Source organism: Macaca mulatta, chromosome 14 (assembly GCF_049350105.2).
Source record: "Macaca mulatta isolate MMU2019108-1 chromosome 14, T2T-MMU8v2.0, whole genome shotgun sequence".
Lineage (NCBI taxonomy): Eukaryota > Metazoa > Chordata > Mammalia > Primates > Cercopithecidae > Macaca > Macaca mulatta.
Genome location: NC_133419.1, coordinates 11,530,709 through 11,552,197, shown reverse-complemented (window position 1 = coordinate 11,552,197; position 21,489 = coordinate 11,530,709). Strand labels below are relative to the sequence as shown.

General features: G+C 50.1%; 1 protein-coding gene across 11 annotated transcripts in view; it reads right to left on the bottom strand.

Moving 5' to 3' along the window:
- AHNAK (AHNAK nucleoprotein) overlaps window positions 1-21,489 on the bottom strand; it is a 113,184-nt gene that overhangs the window by 80,797 nt on the left and 10,898 nt on the right. For 7 of the 11 annotated variants that reach the window (XR_013403605.1, XR_013403604.1, XR_013403602.1 and 4 more), the window contains exons 2-4: window positions 21,354-21,451; window positions 20,828-20,984; window positions 19,875-20,062 (exon numbers count right to left, since the gene is read on the bottom strand). Coding sequence is in view for 6 of the 11 variants with exons in the window: in XM_077962452.1 (XP_077818578.1) it covers window positions 19,875-20,062; window positions 20,828-20,984 (345 nt within the window). In the remaining 5 variants the exon portion in view is untranslated. Of the gene's footprint in view, window positions 1-977; window positions 18,948-19,874; window positions 20,063-20,827; window positions 20,985-21,353; window positions 21,475-21,489 lie in introns of those variants that run through there. The other 4 variants (XM_077962451.1, XM_077962450.1, XM_015113973.3 and 1 more) reach the window with 2 other exon arrangements.

Sequence of the window (21,489 nt, the reverse complement as noted above, 5' to 3'; positions counted from 1 at the left end):
GGGAGCTATTTTATATCTGTTCTGGGGGGATCCAGAGAGGTGCAGAGCTGCCTCCACTGGCAGAAACGTGGCATCTCTCAGGAATGGCGAGGGAGACAAGCTTGGTCCAGGTACAAGAAGGCATCACCCTCTGACCAGCAATGACCAACATTAGGAGCCAGTGACTAGAACCACCCCTCCCCCACCCCCGCATATTGTCAACAGAGCTGGAAATCAAAAGGGGACTTTGGTCAGAAGAATTTTTAATAATATTTAGCCTTCCAATGGACTAGAAAGAACCACAAAGATACCTTATACAAGATTGGCACCCTGGCCAGGCGCAGTGACTCACGCCTGTAATCCCAGCACTTTGGGAGGCCGAGGTGGGTAGATCACTGGAGGTCAAGAGTCTGAGACCAGCCTGGCCAACATGGTGAAACTCCATAAATACAAAAATTAGCCCGGCGTAGAGGCAGGTGCCTGTAATCCCAGCTACTCGGGAGGCTGAGACAGGAAAATCGCTTGACCCCAGGAGGAGGAGGTTGCAATGAGCTGAGATTGTGCCACCGCACCCCAGCCCGAGCGACAGCAGTCACTCAGCAAACCTGCAGCCGTGTCAGGGATAAATGGCAGACCAGTGATTCATAAGCAGAGCCCTTTCGGTAATTCCAGGAGGCCTTTTAACTGTTCACATCTGTAACCCATTTAGAACCAGTTCTAATTCAGACATGAATTGTATATTCATATCTGAGGATGCAAAGTAGGTGAGTGGGTCCTGAGGCCAAGCCTCCCCTTGATTTCTCAGCAATGGCACAACCAGCCTCACCATGATAATCAAGAAGCAAAGATTTTCTCCCACCAGCTCCCGAAGATCACTGCCTTGTCACTGATGAAACTAGCAATGCCACCAGATGGATCCGGTGTGAACAGTCACAGCTGGCTGTGCCACTTCCCCAGGTTTCACGCGCCCGCAACGCAGAATACAAACGCACGAGACATCAAGGTTAATAAACAGTTTTATTTGCCTTGTACAGCATCAATTTTCTTACATTCTCAGTTAATTGGCCATTAAAGTGCTGGAAATTTTCTTAATCATGATAACATTGGTTAAAAAGAAATCAGAACTAATATCAGGAACATGGCGGCCTGAAGGAAACATTTCCCTTACGAAACACAGAAAATGGAAGCCCCTCATGTTGAGGGGGTGGGTTGGACAATTTGCAAACAGGTTCTAATTTCCTCTCACCGTCAGCACCAAACTGGCTGGGACCACCACCCCTGGTCAAAGAAGCAACGCTAAAGAACCCTAAAAACACCCACACACTCTGACTGCCGCCACCTCTGGGCCATCTGTGGGTGTTTGCTGTTTAAACAGATCCAGTCTCAGAAAAGAGGAAGACCTGCCCTCCGTCTGCAACCCATCACCCCCCCACCCTTACTAACAAAAGCCCCCAGAGTCATTACAATGAAAAAGTGGGTTTCCATTACCCCAAAACTAACAACGTTCAGTAAAAATGAGGATAATAAACACAAAAGCTTGCGTAGTAAACAGGAGCTCTCAGCAGTCAATGCAAAAAATATATATATATATGAAATCTTAAGGCAAATACTGTTGACTTTGCACATGGGCTGGACGAACTTGGAACTCTTTACCTATCTGTATAGTTCCAGGAGCCTACAGGCGGTCGGTTTTTCAGCGCTTGCCACCGGGCCAGGCAAGATCTTTGCATGATTGCTGAGGCGGTCGGTGTGTTTCCCTTTGGAGTTTATGTAGGAACACACCCAAGGCTGATGTTTTGTTATATATATATATATATGTACACACATACAAAGGCCTGCTACTCTTTCTTTGTGGAAACTGACAGCTCCACCTCAGGAAGCTGGATGCCAACCTTATTCCCACTGTCATTGCTAGAAGAGGAAGACAGTCGGGACTTCTTAGAGGCCAGGGACACCCCACTCCCCTGTAACTTGCCTGTCTCATCATCACTCCCAGTCACCTCATAATGACCTTTGCTCTTTGACCCCAATCCACCAAAGGTACCGAATTTCAGCTTCCCGTGTTTCCCTTTAACTTTCCCGCCTTCCAGTGACACCTCCCCACCTTCAAACTCCAGAGTCCCCGTCGGGGTGGAAGGTCCAGAGAACTCTCTTTCATCACTGAATGAATTTGAGCGGTGCCGTGGCTTCTTACTTTTAAATAAGGAGAATTTGCCTTTTGGTGAAGAGGCTTCGGCCTCTGCCTCTCCTTCCAGAGAGCCCAGACTGGCCTTTGAACTTTTCAGGTCACCTTTGGACCCAGAAATGGATGCTTCTGGTGAGCCAGTGACACCACCTTTCCCTTTAGGTTTGGAAAAATTAAACTTGGGCATTTTGATTTTGGACTTTTTCAGTTTGACTTCAGACTCTTCCCACTCGCCGTCTCCAGCACCAGCTTGGACACTGGCCTCTGCTTTAGGGAAGTGAACATCCACCCCCACTTCTCTGCCAACCAGCTCACGGCCAGAGAAGGTAAATTTGGGGATCTTCATTTTAGGGAATGTTACTTTTCCAGATCCACTTTCCAAGTGACCTTGAGGCCCAGACATACTCAGCCCAGGAGCCTGGAGTCCAATGTGACCTCCTTTCACACCTCCTTCCACCTTTGGTCCTGAGAAATGAAGGCCCCCAGCAAACTTAGATGTGTCCAAGTTGAGAGCAGAGGAGACCTGGGGTCCCTTCCACTCACCCCCGGAACCTTTAACACTCACATGCCCTTCACCGAGGCTGATGTCTGGGGCACTGACACCCCCTGAAACATCCACCCCTCCTTTGATTTTTGGGCCCTTCAAGTTGATGGCAAAATCTGACTCAGGAGATGTCATATTAAAGGAAGGCCCCTTCACACTGATATCGGGAGCAGGCCCGTGGAAACCTACTTCTGAACCTTTCAGACCACCTTTGATTTCAGGACCAGAAATCTGCCCAGCTGGGAGTTTCACATTCACACCTGGCAGGTTCACATCACATCCAGAGGACTTAATTCCAGGCATCTGGAGGTTTCCTTCTAGGCCTTGAACACTGATGCCTGGAACACCTCCTCCAACAGTGGGGCCTTTGATCTCACCAGTGGCCCCAAGGCTCCCTTTCACTTTTGGTCCTTCCAAGTTAAAGTCCACATTCGGTGCTGAAATCTGAGGCCCTTTCAAGTTCACATCCACACCTGGCCCCTTCAGTTCTCCAGAAACCTGTGGCCCCTTGGCATTAACGTGCAAGTCGGACCCTGGAGCAGAGACGCCAAATTGGGGCAGCTTCATTTTGGGAAGTTTAATGCTGCCTTCGGATGCCTCCAAGCTTAGATCAGGAGCTCCTACGGATACTTTAGGGCATTTGATGTCACCAGAGACAGCCAGGTCTCCCTGCAGGCTTGGTCCCCTCAGTGTCACATCTGGTGCCCCAACGTTAAGCTTTGTTGTGGCATCGATCCCTGGCACTTTCACACCGTCTCCTCCCACCTGCACTTTGCCACCGACCCCGCTGAGGTCGAGCCCTGGGGCATGCACCTTCATGCTGGGAACAGATGCATCCAGGTCTCCCTTCAAACTTGGTCCTTTCAAGTTCAGATCAAGGTCAGGCCCAGAGACTTTTGGCATAGAGAGGTTCACTGAAGGCAAGTCTACTCCCGGCCCCTTTAGAGAAACATTGGGCCCTTCGAGCTTAACATCTGGTCCTCTCAAGTCTCCTTCAAGAGAGGGTAGCTGAGCATGGACGTCGGCTCCCCCACCCTCCATTTTCACACCAGGGATGCCGATCTTGGGCATGGAAAACTTGGGGAACTTAATTTTTGCTTCTGGACCTTGCAGATCTATATCTGGTCCTTCCAGTCCCATGCTGGGGACATCACCCTTTATCTTTGGTCCTTTCAAGTTCACATTCACATCAGGGATGGAGACTTGAGGGGCAGAAACGCCGAAGGAAGGTGTTTTGACTTTAGCATCTGGGCCTTCGATGTTGACGTCAGGTGCATCCAAGTTTGCCTGCACTTTGAGGCCTTTCAGGTCACCCTCTATTTTTGGCACTGAGATGTCCACACCTGGCATCTTGACCTTGGGAGCCTTCGCCTTGATGTCAGGACCTTCGACGTGAATCCCTGGTGAAGAAAGTTCCAGATCAGGTGCCTGGAGTTCACCCTCCAATTTGGGGCTAGGGAGAGGAGCCTCAGCTTTAAATTTAGGTGATTTAATGTCAAACTCTACATCTGGGAAGTACATTTTTCCAAACATCGTTTTCTTGGTTTTCGGCGATTTCACATCGACTTTGAGTGAGGCGTCCGGCCCTGCGATGTTGACATCTACATCGGGAGCCTTGAGACTGGCATCAATTTCAGCCCCAGGAACACTCAGGTCAAATCCCTGTTTTTTGGCCTTAATTTTAGGACCGCTCATATGAATTTTAGGCATTTTAAACTTACTTTTCTTCCCCTTGCCACCAACACTAATTTCAGGAGTCTCAAGGTTCAGCTCTGCCTCAGGAACAGTGACATCTAGTGAAGGTGACTTGATGTCAGCTTTAGGACTTTTTGCCCCAAATCCAAACTTGGGTTTCTTAAATTTGGGGATTTTAACATCTGGCCCTTCAATGTTAATATCTGGGCTGTCCATGTGTACATCTAAGCTTGGAGCTTCAACTTTGGGTCCCTTGAGGTCCACTTCACCACCTTCTAACTTCGGACCTGAAAATCCAATTTTTGGTGCCTTGAGATGCAAATCAACATCAGGAGCAGTTACTTTAGGAGCAGATATCTCCAGTGATGGCATCTTCAAAGATGGGCCACTGAGTTTTGCATTGGGGCCTTCGAAATCCAGGTTTGGACCTTTAAGGTCTACTTCTGGGCCTTTCAAAGTCCCTTCAACCTTAGGGATGGACACATCATACTCTCCTTTTACTTTGGGTCCTTTCAAATCTAGGTCAACATCAGGTATGGAGATCTTGGGAGCTTTGATATTAATATCAGGCATCTTGAACTTGGGGCCCTTCAGTTTTGCATCTGGACCTTCGATATTCACATCTGGAACATCAGTGTCCACCTTGGATCCCGAGACATCGATGTCGGCCTTGGGCAGATTCACATCCACATCTGGGCCTTCTCCTTTGAAGCCGGGCATGCTGAATTTGGGCATTTTCACCTTGGGCATCTTCAGGTGCCAATCTGGGCCTTGAACATCCACATCAGGGGCGTCGATGTCCACTTTTGGGCCCTTGATGTCAACTTCTGGGCCCTTGAGATCGCCTTCCACTTTAGGAAGGGAAACATCCACATCGCCCTTCACTTTGGGGCCTTTCAGGTTTAAGTCAAAGTCAGGCATGGAGATCTTGGGGGCTTTGATGTTCATCTCAGGCATCTTGAACTTGGGGCCCTTCAGTTTCGCATCTGGACCTTCGATATTCACATCTGGAACATCAATGTCCACCTTGGGTCCTGAGACGTCAAAGTCAGCCTTGGGCAGGTTCACATCCACTTCTGGGCCCTCTCCTTTGAAGCCAGGCATGCTGAACTTGGGCATTTTCACTTTGGGCATTTTTAGGTGCCAGTCTGGGCCTTGAACATCCACATCTGGGACATCAACGTCCACTTTGGGGCCCCTGATGTCAACTTCGGGGCCCTTGAGGTCGCCTTCCACTTTGGGTAGAGAAATGTCCACATCGCCCTTCACCTTTGGACCTTTCAGATTCAGGTCAACTTCCGGCATAGAGATCTTCGGTGCCTTGAGGTGCAGGTCAGGCATTTTAAATTTGGGGCCCTTCAGTTTCCCTTCTGGACCATGAATGTCAATATCAGGAGTGTCAATGTCCACTTTAGGGCCTTTGACATCCACTTGGGGACCTTTCAGATCTCCTTCCAGTTTAGGAACGGAAATGTCCATATCTCCTTTTATCTTAGGTCCTTTCAAATTCAAATCAATGTCACTCATGGAGATTTGTGGGGTTTTGAAATGAACATCAGGCATCTTAAACTTGGGACCTTTGAGCTTCCCTTCAGGACCTTCGATGTCTACCTCTGGTCCTTTCAGATCACCTTCCAGCTTAGGTAGTGAAACATCCACATCGCCCTTTGCTTTTGGACCTTTCAGATGCAAGTCAAAGTCAGGCATGGAGATCTTGGGGGCTTTGATGTTCATCTCAGGCATCTTAAATTTGGGCCCCTTCAGTTTTCCTTCCGGACCTCCAATATTGACATCAGGGGTGTCCATGTCCAAACTGGGGCCTTTTATGTCAATTTCAGGGCCCTTGAGATCACCTTCCACTTTGGGTAGAGAGACACCCACATCACCCTTCACTTTGGGGCCCTTCAAGTTAAAGTCAAGGTCAGGCATGGAGATCTTCGGGGCCTTGATGTTCATCTCTGGCATCTTGAACTTTGGGCCCTTCAGTTTTGCATCTGGACCTTCAATACTGACATCAGGGGCATCAATGTCCACTTTGGGGGCAGAGATGTCAATATCAGCCTTGGGCAGGTTCACATCCACATCTGGGCCCTCCCCTTTGAATCCTGGCATGCTGAACTTGGGCATTTTCACCTTGGGCATCTTCAGGTGCCAGTCTGGGCCTTGAACATCCACATCAGGGGCGTCGATGTCCACTTTGGGGACCTTGATGTCAACTTCTGGGCCCTTGAGGTCGCCTTCCACTTTAGGAAGGGAAACATCCACATCGCCCTTCACCTTGGGGCCTTTCAGATGCAAATCAAAGTCAGGCATGGAGATCTTGGGGGCTTTGATGTTCATCTCTGGCATCTTGAACTTGGGGCCCTTCAGTTTCGCATCTGGACCTTCGATATTCACATCTGGAACATCAATGTCCACCTTGGGTCCTGAGACGTCAAAGTCAGCCTTGGGCAGGTTCACATCCACTTCTGGGCCCTCTCCTTTAAAACCAGGCATGCTGAACTTGGGCATTTTCACTTTGGGCATTTTTAGGTGCCAGTCTGGGCCTTGAACATCCACATCTGGGACATCAACGTCCACTTTGGGGCCCTTGATGTCAACTTCGGGGCCCTTGAGGTCACCTTCCACTTTGGGCAGAGAAACGTCCACATCACCCTTCACCTTTGGACCTTTCAGATTCAGGTCAACTTCCGGCATAGAGATCTTCGGTGCCTTGAGGTGCAGGTCAGGCATTTTAAATTTGGGGCCCTTCAGTTTCCCTTCTGGACCATGAATGTCAATATCAGGAGTGTCAATGTCCACTTTGGGTCCTGAGACATCAATGTCAGCTTTGGGCAAATTAACATCCACTTCTGGGCCCTCTCCTTTAAATCCTGGCATGCTGAATTTGGGCATTTTCACCTTGGGCATCTTCAGGTGCCAGTCTGGACCATGAACATCCACATCTGGGGCATCAATGTCCACTTTGGGGCCCTTGATGTCAACTTCAGGGGCCTTTAGATCACCTTCCATCTTAGGCAGAGAAACATCCACATCTCCTTTCACCTTAGGGCCTTTCAAATGCAAATCAAAATCAGGCATGGAGATCTTGGGAGCCTTGATGTTCATCTCTGGCATCTTGAATTTAGGGCCCTTCAGTTTCGCATCTGGACCTTCGATATTCACATCTGGAACATCAATGTCCACCTTGGGCCCTGAGACGTCAATGTCAGCCTTGGGCAGGTTCACATCCACTTCTGGACCTTCTCCTTTGAAGCCAGGCATGCTGATCTTTGGCATTTTTATCTTAGGCATCTTCAGGTGCCAGTCTGGGCCTTGAACATCCACATCTGGGGCATTAATATCCACTTTGGGGCCTTTAATATCCACATCAGGAACTTTCACATCACCTTCCACTTTGGGCAGAGACACATCCACGTCACTCTTCACCTTGGGGCCTTTCAGGTGAAGATCAATGTCAGGCATGGAGATCTTGGGGGCTTTGATGTTCATTTCAGGCATCTTGAACTTAGGCCCTTTCAACTTTCCCTCTGGCCCTTCGATATTCACATCTGGAACATCAATGTCCACCTTGGGGCCTGAGACATCAATGTCAGCCTTGGGCAGGTTCACATCCACATCTGGGCCCTCTCCTTTGAAACCAGGCATGCTGAACTTGGGCATTTTCACCTTGGGCATCTTCAGGTGCCAGTCTGGGCCTTGAACATCCACATCCGGAGCATTAATGTCCACTTTGGGGCCTTTGATGTCAACTTCAGGGCCCTTAAGGTCGCCTTCCACTTTGGGCAGAGAAACGTCCACATCGCCCTTCACCTTGGGGCCCTTCAGGTTTAAATCAATGTCAGGCATCGATATTTTGGGAGACTTCAGATGCATCTCTGGTACCTTAAATTTGGGTCCCTTCAATTTACCCTCTGGGCCTTCAATGTTAATGTCAGGAGTGTCAATGTCCACTTTGGGGCCCTTGATGTCAACTTCTGGGCCCTTGAGGTCACCTTCCATTTTAGGAAGGGAAACATCCACATCGCCCTTCATTTTCGGTCCCTTCAAGTTCAGGTCAAAGTCAGGCATGGAGATCTTGGGGGCTTTGATGTTCATCTCTGGCATCTTGAACTTGGGGCCCTTCAGCTTTGCATCCGGACCTTCAATATTCACATCTGGAACATCAATGTCCACCTTGGGTCCTGAGATGTCAAGGTCAGCCTTGGGCAGGTTCACATCCACTTCTGGGCCCTCTCCTTTGAAGCCAGGCATGCTGAACTTGGGCATTTTCACTTTGGGCATCTTCAGATGCCAGTCTGGACCATGAACATCCACATCTGGGGCACTGATGTCCACTTTAGGGCCTTTGATATCAACCTCTGGCCCTTTCAGATCCCCTTCAAGTTTGGGAAGAGAAACATCCACATCACCTTTCACCTTGGGGCCCTTCAAGTTGAAGTCAAGGTCAGGCATGGAGATCTTGGGAGCTTTGACATTCATGTCAGGCATCTTGAATTTGGGGCCTTTCAAGCCTCCCTCTGGACCTTCCACATTGAGTTCTGGGCCCTCAATGTTCATACTTGGGCCCTCTATGTTGATGTCTCCTTTTGGCAGATCCAAAGCTACATCTGGCCCTTCTGCTTTTAAGCCAGGCACACTGAATTTGGGCATTTTCATCTTGGGCATTTTCAGATTCCAGTCTGGACCATGAACATCCACCTCAGGTGCATTTAGATTGACTTCTGGTGCCTTAATATCCACTTTGGGGCCTTTCAAGTCACCCTCTAAATTGGGACCTGCAACATCTAAGTCTCCTTTGACTTTAGGACCTTTCAAATTTAGCTCCACATCAGGCACAGAAACTTTGGGAGATGAAATACTCAGGAAAGGCATTTTAAACTTGGATCCTTTCACTTTTCCTTGGACCTCGACATCAGGAGCATTAATATCAACTTTTGGACCTGTTATGTCAATATCTGGCTTTTTACCTTTGACATCCACCTCAGGTGTCTGAACTTTGGAGCCTGAAAAATTAAATTTGGGAAGCTTAAAACGAGATTTCTTTGACTTGCCTTCAATATTAAGCTTAGGACCAGAAACGTCCACTTCTGGGCCCTTTATATCCAAACCGGGAGCTTTAATGTCACCTTCCAACTTGGGCCCAGAGACATCGACATCTCCTTTAAGCTTTGAGCCTTTCAAATTCAAGTCAATTTCTGGCATGGAGATCTTAGGCATGTTTACATGCATGTCAGGCATCTTCAGTTTTGGACCTTTTAATTTGGCATCTGGGCCATGAATGTCAATATCTGGAGCATCTACATCTATCTTTGGGCCTTTTATGTCAAGAGCAGGTCCTTTCAAATCACCTTCTACATTTGGAAGTGAAACATCCACCTCTCCTTTCATCTTAGGGCCTTTAAGATTGAGGTCTAAATCAGGCATTGATATTTTAGGAGCTTTGATGTTCATCTCTGGCATCTTGAATTTAGGGCCCTTCAGTTTTGCATCTGGACCTTCAATATTCATATCTGGAACATCAATGTCCACCTTGGGTCCTGAGATGTCAAGGTCAGCCTTGGGCAGGTTCACATCCACTTCTGGACCTTCTCCTTTGAAGCCAGGCATGCTGATCTTTGGCATTTTTATCTTAGGCATCTTCAGGTGCCAGTCTGGGCCTTGAACGTCCACATCTGGGGCATCAATGTCCACTTTGGGGCCTTTAATATCCACATCAGGAACTTTCACGTCACCTTCCACTTTGGGCAGAGACACATCCACATCACCCTTCACCTTGGGGCCTTTCAGGTGAAGATCAATGTCAGGCATGGAGATCTTGGGGGCTTTGATATTCATCTCAGGCATCTTGAACTTGGGACCTTTTAACTTTCCCTCTGGACCTTCGATATTCACATCTGGAACATCAATGTCCACTTTGGGTCCTGAGACGTCAATGTCAGCCTTGGGCAGGTTCACATCCACATCTGGGCCCTCTCCTTTGAAACCAGGCATGCTGAACTTGGGCATTTTCACCTTGGGCATCTTCAGGTGCCAGTCTGGGCCTTGAACATCCACATCCGGGACATCAATGTCCACTTTGGGGCCCTTGATGTCAACTTCGGGGCCCTTGAGGTCGCCTTCCACTTTGGGCAGAGAAACATCCACATCGCCCTTCACCTTGGGACCTTTCAGATGCAAATCAAAGTCAGGCATGGAGATCTTGGGGGCTTTGATGTTCATCTCTGGCATCTTGAACTTAGGCCCTTTCAACTTTCCGTCTGGTCCTTCAATGTTAACATCAGGGCCTTCAATGTCCACTTTGGGTCCTGAGACATCAATGTCAGCCTTGGGCAGGTTCACATCCAGATCTGGGCCCTCTGCTTTGAAGCCAGGCATGCTGAACTTGGGCATTTTCATCTTGGGCATCTTCAAGTGCCAGTCTGGACCCTGAACATTAACATCTGGGACATCAATGTCCACTTTGGGGCCTTTGAGGTCAACTTCAGGACCTTTCAGATCTCCCTCTACCTTAGGGCCTGTAACGTCCACATCTCCTTTTATTTTTGGACCTGTGAGATTCAGGTCAATATCCGGCATGGATATCTTTGGAGTCTTAAAATGCATCTCAGGCATCTTAAACTTTGGACTTTTCCACTTTCCTTCAGGTCCTTCAATATTCACATCGGGACACTCAACATCCACTTTCGGTCCTGAGACATCAAGGTCAGCCTTGGGTAGGTTCACATCCACATCTGGACCCTCTCCTTTGAAGCCAGGCATGCTGATCTTGGGCATTTTTATCTTGGGCATCTTTAGGTGCCAGTCTGGGCCATGAACATCAACATCAGGTGCGTCAATGTCCACTTTTGGGCCCTTGATATCAACTTCTGGGCCCTTGAGGTCACCTTCCACTTTAGGAAGGGAAACATCCACATCACCCTTTACTTTGGGGCCTTTCAGGTTTAAGTCAAAGTCAGGCATGGAGATCTTGGGGGCTTTGATGTTCATCTCTGGCATCTTGAACTTAGGCCCTTTCAATTTTCCCTCCGGCCCTTCAATGTTAACATCAGGGCCTTCAATGTCCACTTTGGGTCCCGAGACATCAATGTCAGCCTTGGGCAGCTTCACATCCACATCTGGGCCCTCTCCCTTGAAGCCAGGCATGCTGAACTTTGGCATTTTCACCTTGGGCATCTTCAGGTGCCAGTCTGGGCCTTGAACACCCACATCTGGGGCATCGATATCCACTTTGGGCCCCTTGATGTCAACTTCGGGGCCCTTGAGGTCGCCTTCCACTTTGGGCAGAGAAACATCCACATCGCCCTTCACCTTGGGACCTTTCAGATGCAAATCAAAGTCAGGCATGGAGATCTTGGGGGCTTTGATGTTCATCTCTGGCATCTTGAACTTAGGCCCTTTCAACTTTCCGTCTGGTCCTTCAATGTTAACATCAGGGCCTTCAATGTCCACTTTGGGTCCTGAGACATCAATGTCGGCCTTGGGCAGGTTTACACCCACTTCAGGGCCCTCTGCTTTGAAGCCAGGCATGCTGAACTTGGGCATTTTCATCTTGGGCATCTTTAGGTGCCAGTCTGGACCTTGGACATCGGGGGCATTTACATCAACTTTGGGGCCCTTGATGTTCACATCTGGTACTTCAATTTTACCTTCTACCTCAGGCACAGACACATCTACATCCCCCTTGATTTGGGGTCCTTTGAGATTTAGGTCAACATCCGGCATAGAAATACTGGGGGCTTTGAAATGCATATCAGGCATCTTGAACTTAGGGCCTTTCAATTTGCCCTCTGGTCCCTCAATGTCAATGTCTGGCCCACTGACGTCCACATGTGGCCCTTTAAGTTCCCCTTCCAATTTGGGAACATCTACATCCACCTCTCCTTTTGCCTTGGGGCCCTTCAAGTGTAGATCGAGGTCTGGCATAGAGATTTTGGGAGCTTTAAAGTGCATATCTGGCATCTTGAACTTAGGAGTTTTCCACTTGCCATTTGGGCCTTCCACAGCTACTTCTGGCATGTCAGCATCTAATTTGGGACCTTTGACATCCAATTCTGGACCTTTTAACTCTCCTTCCAGCTTTGGGGCAGAAACGTCAACATCTCCTTTGATTTTGGGTCCCTTTAAATTGAAATCGACATCAGGCATGGAGATCTTGGGGGTCTTAAAGTGCATCTCAGGCATCTTAAACTTGGGGCCCTTCAGCTTCCCTTCTGGACATTCAAGGCTCACATCTGGGACTTCGACATCCACCTTGGGTCCTGAGACATCAATGTCAGCCTTGGGTAAGTTCACATCCACTTCAGGGCCCTCTGCTTTGAAGCCAGGCATGCTGAACTTGGGCATTTTCATCTTGGGCATCTTCAGGTGCCAGTCTGGGCCATGAACATCCACATCTGGGGCATCAATGTCCACTTTGGGCCCTTTGATGTCAACATCTGGCACTTTCATTTCACCTTCTACCTTGGGCACAGACACATCCACATCCCCTTTGACTTTGGGGCCTTTCAAGTTTAAGTTCACATCCGGCATGGAGATCTTGGGGGTCTTGAAGTGCATCTCAGGCATCTTAAACTTGGGCCCTTTCAACTTTGCATCAGGACACTCCAGCTCAACATCAGGCACCTCCACATCTACACTGGGGCCTGTTAAATCTCCCTCCAATTTTGGTACAGACACATCCACATCCCCTTTGACTTTAGGGCCTTTCAAGTGTAAGTCCACATCTGGCATGGAGATCTTGGGGGTCTTGAAGTGCATGTCTGGCATCTTAAATTTAGGGCCTTTCAACTTTGCATCAGGACACTCCAGCTCAACATCAGGCATCTCCAGATCCACACTGGGGCCTGTTAAATCTCCTTCCAATTTTGGTACAGACACATCCACATCCCCTTTGATTTTGGGGCCTTTCAAGTGTAAGTCCACATCTGGCATGGAGATCTTGGGGGTCTTGAAGTGCATCTCAGGCATCTTAAACTTGGGGCCCTTCAGCTTCCCTTCTGGACCTTCAAGGCTCACATCTGGAACTTCAACGTCCACCTTGGGTCCTGAGACATCGACATCAGCCTTGGGCAGGTTCACATCCACTTCAGGGCCCTCTGCTTTGAAGCCAGGCATGCTGAACTTGGGCATTTTCATCTTGGGCATCTTCAGGTGCCAGTCTGGGCCATGAACATCCACATCTGGGGCATCAATGTCCACTTTGGGTCCTTTGATGTCAACATCTGGCACTTTCATTTCACCTTCTACCTTGGGCACAGACACATCCACATCCCCTTTGACTTTGCGGCCTTTCAAGTGTAAGTCCACATCAGGCATGGAGATCTTGGGGGCCTTGAAGTGCATCTCAGGCATCTTAAACTTGGGCCCTTTCAACTTTGCATCAGGACACTCCAGATCAACATCAGGCACCTCCGCTCCCACAGAAGGACCTTTGATATCAACTTGCGGCCCTCTGAGATCACCTTCCAGTTCTGGCACAGAAGCATCTATCTCTCCCTTCAGTTTGGGTCCCTTCAAATTCAAGTCCACATCTGGCATGGAGATCTTGGGAGCTTTTATATTCAACTTGGGCATCTTAAATTTGGAGCCTTTCAACTTTCCTTCTGGTCCCTCAATATCCAAATCAGGAGCATCAATGTCCACACTGGGTCCAGACACATCAATGTCAGCCTTTGGCAGATTCACATCCACTTCGGGGCCCTCTGCTTTGAAGCCGGGCATACTGAACTTGGGCATTTTCATCTTGGGCATCTTCAGATGCCAATCTGGGCCTTGAACCTCCACATCTGGGGCATCAATGTCCACTTTGGGTCCTTTGATGTCAACATCCGGCACTTTCATTTCACCTTCTACCTTGGGCACAGACACATCCACATCCCCTTTGACTTTGGGGCCTTTCAAGTGTAAGTCCACATCCGGCATGGAGATCTTGGGGGTCTTGAAATGCATCTCAGGCATCTTAAACTTGGGGCCCTTCAACTTCCCTTCTGGACCTTCAATATCAATATCACCAACATTCACATCCATCTTAGGGGCTTTCACATCAATTTCAGGACCCTTCAAATCTCCTTCCACTTTGGGAAGGGAAACATCTACATCAGTTTTCAGTTTAGGAGCTTTCAAATTAAGCCCAACATCAGGCATAGAGATTTTGTGTGTCTGTATATTCATGCTTGGCATCTTGAACTTAGGGCCTTTTAGTTTTCCCTCTGGAGTTTCAAGATTCACATCTGGAACATCAATGTCCACCTTGGGTCCCGAAACACCAATGTCAGCCTTGGGCAGGTTCACATCCACTTCAGGGCCCTCTCCTTTGAAGCCAGGCATGCTGAACTTGGGCATTTTCACCTTGGGCATCTTCAGGTGCCAGTCTGGGCCATGAACCTCCACATCTGGTGCATTAATGTCAACTTTTGGGCCTTTGATGTCAACATCAGAAGCTTTTATCTCTCCTTCTACTTTTGGAACTGTAACATCATAATCTTTCATTTTAGGACCTTTCAAATGCAAACCCACATCTGGCATGGATATCTTCTGAGGCTTTATATTCATTTCTGGCATCTTGAATTTAGGACCTTTTAGTTTTGCGTCTGGACCTTCGATATTCACATCTGGAACTTCAACATCCACCTTGGGTCCTGAGACATCAAGGTCAGCCTTGGGCAGCTTCACATCCACTTCAGGGCCCTCTCCTTTGAAGCCAGGCATGCTGAACTTGGGCATTTTCACCTTGGGCATCTTTAGGTGCCAGTCTGGGCCATGAACATCCACATCTGGAGCACTAATGTCAACTTTGGGCCCTTTGATATCAACATCTAGCACTTTCATGTCACCTTCTACCTCAGGCAAGGACACATCCACATCTCCCTTCAGTTTTGGCCCCTTAAGATTCAGGTCCACATCAGGCATGGAGATCTTGGGGGTCTTGAAGTGCATCTCAGGCATCTTAAACTTGGGGCCCTTCAGCTTTCCTTCCGGGCCCTCAAGGCTCACATCTGGGACTTCAACATCCACCTTGGGTCCTGAGACATCAATGTCGGCCTTGGGGAGGTTCACATCCACTTCAGGGCCCTCTGCTTTGAAGCCAGGCATGCTGAACTTGGGCATTTTCATCTTGGGCATCTTCAGGTGCCAGTCTGGGCCATGAACATCCACATCCGGGGCATCAATGTCCACTTTGGGTCCTTTGATGTCAACATCTGGCACTTTCATTTCACCTTCTACCTTGGGCACAGACAAATCCACATCCCCTTTGACTTTAGGGCCTTTTAAGTGTAAGTCCACATCTGGCATGGAGATCTTGGGGGTCTTGAAGTGCATCTCAGGCATCTTAAACTTGGGACCCTTCAGTTTCCCTTCTGGACCTTCGAGGCTCACATCTGGGGCTTCAATGTCCACCTTGGGTCCTGAGACAGCAATGTCAGCCTTAGGCAAGTTCACATCCACTTCTGGGCCCTCACCTTTGAGACTGGGCATGCTGAACTTGGGCATTTTCATCTTGGGTATTTTCAGGCTCCAGTCTGGGCCTTGGCCTTCCACATCTGGTGCTTTAATGTCTACCTTGGGACCTCTGATGTCCACATCTGGAACCTGCATCTCACCCTCTATCTTTGGTGCAGAAATATCTACATTTCCTTTCATTTTGGGTCCTTTAAGATCCAGGTCAACATCTGGCAGAGACATCTTAGGAGCTTTGAAGTGCATCTCAGGCATCTTAAACTTGGGGCCTTTCAACTTCCCTTCAGGTCCTTCAAGGCTCAGATCTGGAGCACTAAGGTCTACTTTTGGTGCAGAAATGTCCACATTCGCTTTGGACAGGTTCACATCCAATTCTGGCCCCTCTCCTTTGAGGCTGGGCATGCTAAATTTGGGCATTTTAATCTTTGGCATCTTCAAGTTCCAGTCAGGACCCTGCATTTCAACATCTGGGGCACTGACATCTACTTTTGGGCCTTTCAGCTCCCCTTCCAGCTTTGGCACTGTCACATCATATTCTCCCTTTACTTTAGGACCTTTCATATGCAAGTCCACATCAGGCATGGAGATCTTGGGGGCCTTGATATTCATCTCTGGCATCTTGAACTTGGGGCCCTTCAGCTTTCCTTCAGGTCCTTCAATATTCACATCTGGAACTTCAACATCCACCTTGGGTCCTGAGATGTCAACTTCAGCCTTGGGCAGGTTCACATCCACTTCTGGGCCCTCTGCTTTGAAGCCAGGCATGCTGAACTTGGGCATTTTCATCTTGGGCATCTTCAGGTGCCAGTCTGGACCTTGAACCTCCACATCTGGGGCATCGATGTCCACTTTGGCACTTTTAAGTTCAACATCAGGAACTTTAATCTCACTTTCAACCTTTGGCATTGTGACATCATATTCTCCCTTTACGTTAGGGCCTTTCAAATGTAAATCCACATCAGGCATGGAGATCTTGGGGACTTTGATGTTCATCTCAGGCATCTTAAACTTGGGCCCTTTCAATTTCCCTTCTGGTCCCTCAATGCTCACATCAGGAACACTAACATCTACCTTGGGCCCGGAAATGTCCACATCAGCCTTGGGCAGGTTCACATCCACTTCTGGGCCCTCTGCTTTGAACCCTGGCGCACTGAATTTGGGTATTTTCATCTTGGGCATCTTCAAGTGCCAGTCTGGGCCATGAACATCCACATCTGGGGCATCAATGTTCACTTTCGGGCCTTTGAGTTCTCCTTCAAGCTTTGGTACAGTTACATCATACTCTCCCTTCACCTTTGTACCTTTCACGTGCAAATCTACATCAGGCATGGAGATCTTTGGTGTCTTGACACTCATATCAGGCAGCTTAACATCAGGGCGGCCTTTAAGCTTCCCCCCCAGACCCTCTATGTTGACATCTGGGGCTTCCACACTGACCTTGGGCCCTGAAATACTGACATCTCCTTTGGGTAGAGTCATATGCACATCTGGACCTTCCCCTTTGGCTCCTGGAGTGCTGAACGTGGGCATTTTCATCTTGGGCATTTTCAGGTTCCATTCTGGGCCATGTGCTTCGACATCTGGGGCACTGATGTCCACTTTGGGGCCTTTGACATCAACTTCAGGGACTTTGACTTTCCCTTCTACTTTGGGGAGTGTAACATCTACACCCCCTTTCACTTTAGGTGTGGCCACATTTAAGTCTACTTCTGCCATAGAGATCCTACAGGTTCCGGTTTTCCCAGAAGGACTGCCAAGCCTGGGGCCTGTCAAGGTTCCCTCTAGGTTTGGGGTCTCTATGTTCACTCTGGGGCCTTTAACTGCCACTTGAGGGCCTTTAACATCACCTTGCACCCCAGGAGCAGAAACCTTAATATCTCCTTTCAGTTTAGGAGACCCAAGGCTCAGATCCACATCCTGCATGGAGATTTTAGGTTTCTGAATAATCATTTCAGGAGTCTTGACTTTAGTACCTTTCATCTTTCCTTCCAGCCCACCAGTAGCAATCTCAGGCAGGCTGACATCCCCAGAGACCCCAGGGACAGTCACTTCACCTGTAGGCAGTGTCACATCAATCCCAGTTTCCTCTCCCTTTGCACCTGATACAGAGAACTTGGGGACTTTCATCTTGGGCACGTTCAGTTTGCTCCCAGGCCCCTGATCAATGTCAGGGGCCTGAACTTCCACACTGGGGCCAGTGATGCTACCCCCAATTTGGGGAGCAGAGGCGTCGACCCCAATGCGCCCCTGTGGCTTGGCACCTTTCAGGCCTAGGTCACCCTCAAGTGATGGCCCAGTGATTTGGGGCCCCTTCAGCTTCCCCTCAAGGCCCCCAATATTGGCAGAGGGCACGCTGACTTCCAGCTGAGGGGCTTGAATAGTCAAGCCTGGCTTGCCGCCCTTGTGCCCCACAGAGACTTCAGGTGCAGAAACCCTCAGCCCTGCCTCGGGCGTCTGGCCCTCAGGCCCTGTCAAGACACCAAATTTCGGCACCTTCATGGTGGGAATTTTAATTTTGCCATGATCACCACTCTCCAGAGATGGGCCCTGCACCTCTACTGCCCCACCCCCAAGAGAAGATGAAATGTCCACTGCTGGAACTTGGACCCCTCCTCTGCCACCCAAGTCCAAGCCCTTTGCACTGACATTGACACCTGAGCCTCCCACCTTTATCCCAGGCATGGTGACCTGGAGCTTTGAGTGGCCAGCACCTTGGAGCTCTGGTCCTGAAGCAGAAATGGCCCCTGCTCGGATATCCACAGCAGAGCCTGGCGTTGGAGAGGCTGCCCCCGAGCCCGAGGGCAGTCTGATCACGGTCTTTCCAGACTGGGTCTCCACATCCACATTGGAGATTTCAGTCCGTTCATGTCTTGGAATCTTGATCTTGAATTCAGGGCTACTGATGTCTATGTCCTTGGCTCCTTCCCGGCCGGTCACATCCACAGTGTAGGCCGTGACTCTTCTGGTCACCGTGATGGTGCGGCTCTGGGTCTCCCCAAGGTCTCCTTCCACTCCGTCTTCCGACTTCAGCCGTGGCTTGATCTTCGTGGTGTAGATGCGCTGGTACTCCTCATCATCCCCGCTCTGCAGAAACACACGCCGGGCAGAGGTTGCAGCAGAGTCTGCCTGAGTTAGCAAATGCCCGGCCACAGCCCAGCCGACAACACGTTGCCTGTTTCCCAGAGAAGCTGGGACCAAAACAGAGGTCCATGGAGCCTCCTGGGCCACAGCACAAGGGAGTAAAGAAAGGGGTTGACAGTCACATCACAGGAGGAAATCAGAAATTCTCTGGAGGTCATACCGGGAAGCAGAAACCATGGGGAGGGAGTGGGAGGTATACTCTTGGACTGGAAGGATTTCCATTCAGTTAGAGATTCAAATCGGCCTGTGCCAGGGAGACCTCCCAAGAGACCGGGCCCTTCAGCTCCCAACTCTCAACCCACTGGCTCGTTTGTTTAACCAGGAGGAGAATTTTCTCAGAGGCCCTTGTACCCTGGAAAGCACTTGTTGAGCCTAAGATTGATTGTGCTTGGGTTAACAGTCTCACTTTGAGGACCCATTATTTGTTAAATAAACAAGCCATGAGAAGGAACAATGTCCCCACAGGCACTTTGCTGTCCAGCGTCTGACCCACAGAATGTATCAGGCCTCTGCAGAGAGAAAAATGGTGCCTGTGAGGTGGAGCTGGGCACCTGTGAAGTCATTTGAAAGGCTCTTGCAAAACAGCCGACCTTCCTCCTAGCATCTAGGGCCAGGCTGCACAAGTCAGTTCCCACACTGTGGCCACTCTGAAGAGACTCACTGAAGACATTTAGGGGCAGCACAGCCACATGTCACATGAAAGCAGAAAGAAACAGGGTGGCCAAGAGATCAAGCGAGTGAAGACAGGTGAGAGGAGGAGAAGGAGCAAAAAGAGAGGCTCCGGAGGCAGATGGGAGGCTCAGGAGTGGGGTCAGCAGGCTGGTGTGGCCGGGGGAGCTCAGGGCACAGATGGGCCGGCGAGGTACTCACCAGAACCACTTCAGAGCTGCGGGAGCTGAAGACTTCACGGGTCCAGGTCTGGCCAGGCTCGGGGGAGCGGTCCCCCTTGCGGTGCAGCTTCAGGCCCACCGTGTGGTGCCCCATGGTGTTCAGCAGCTGGGTCACCTCGTCCGACTGCAGGTTGTCAAAGTAGATGGTGGCACCCACAATCTGGTCCCCTGAGCAGGGAAGAGCAGGAAGCAGGTAAGGCCCAAAGAGCCTCAGGGAAATCGCACATAGCCACCACACACTGGGCACTGAACTAACTTGATCTCATGACCACCCTCAAGGTGGGCGTGGTAATACCCATTGTACAGACATGGAAACTGAGGCTTAAAAAGGCCAATTTGTGGGGGCCAGGCACGGTGGCTCACGCCTATAATCCCAGCACTTTGGGAGGCCGAGGCGGACGGATCGCCTGAGGTCAGGAGTTTGAGACCAGAATGACCAACATAGAGAAACCCCGTCTGTACTAAAAATGCAAAATTAGCCAGGTGTGGTGGCGCATGCCTGTAATCCCAGCTACCCTGGAGGCTGAGGCAGAAGAATCGCTTGAACCCAGGAGGCGGAGGTTGCACTGAGCTGAGATGGTGCCATTGCACTCCAGCCTGGGCAACAAGAGCAAAACTCCATCACAAAAAAAAAAAAAAAAAAAAAAAAACAAGGCCAACTCGTTTGCCCAAATCTGCAGAGCTAGTGGGTGGTGGAGTCAGATCTGAGGACCAGGTGTCCACTACCCCACACAACTGCCTCCCCTGAGGACCACAAGTGACAGACACAGAGTGGCCAAGAGAGGGCAGGGCTTGGGTACCGCCCATCCTGATGCCACTGGGAACAGGCCCTCGGCAGCCACTCGCCCACTTCTGCCTGCTCCCTGCCCTTCCCTCCAACACCCCCGCCGACCCCCCAACCTCCAGCACCCAGTCCATACCCTGGAGACTCACCCTCCTTGACCACCCCAGTGCGGGCCGCAGGGGAGTTCTGCGTCACCTCCTGCACAAAGACGCCGTCATCCCTTTGGGCGATGGTCAGCCCGTGGGAGCCGCTACCCTGCCAGTTGGGCAGCAGCAGCTCCCGGGTTGTCTCCTCCTCCTTCTCCATCTGGGATGAGGTGAGGAAATGGAGCTGGGGTCAGTGCGGGTGGGAGGACGTTAGGGCACAGGAAAGCTAGCGATCTCCGGTGCTATAAACTCCAGGAGTGGGGCCCTCGGCAACGCGCCTGCCCCTGCAGCCGGCTCACCTGCCAGGTGAGGTGTTGGGGATGGGTTACCTCGTCTCACGTCCTTCCACTGTGGAAGTTCTCCCAAGGCATAACAAAGAAGATGGAAATGAGATAGCAGAGGCAACTGGCCCCAGAGGCAGCCAGTCCTTCATCCCTGTCCCCCACAGCCCCAGCCTCCCATCCACACGGGGCCCACCCTCCCCACATCCCATCACCTCCGCCTCTCTCTGCCTCTCCCACCTACTGACCTTTGCAGGATTCCGCTCAGGAGCAAATGCCTTGCCAGGAGCCCGCCCCTCCTTCCTCTCTTCCCCTCAGTCTCTCTCGTCAGGATCTCGGTCACAACCTAGGGGAAAGTTCATGATGACGCTCACACTCCGGTCA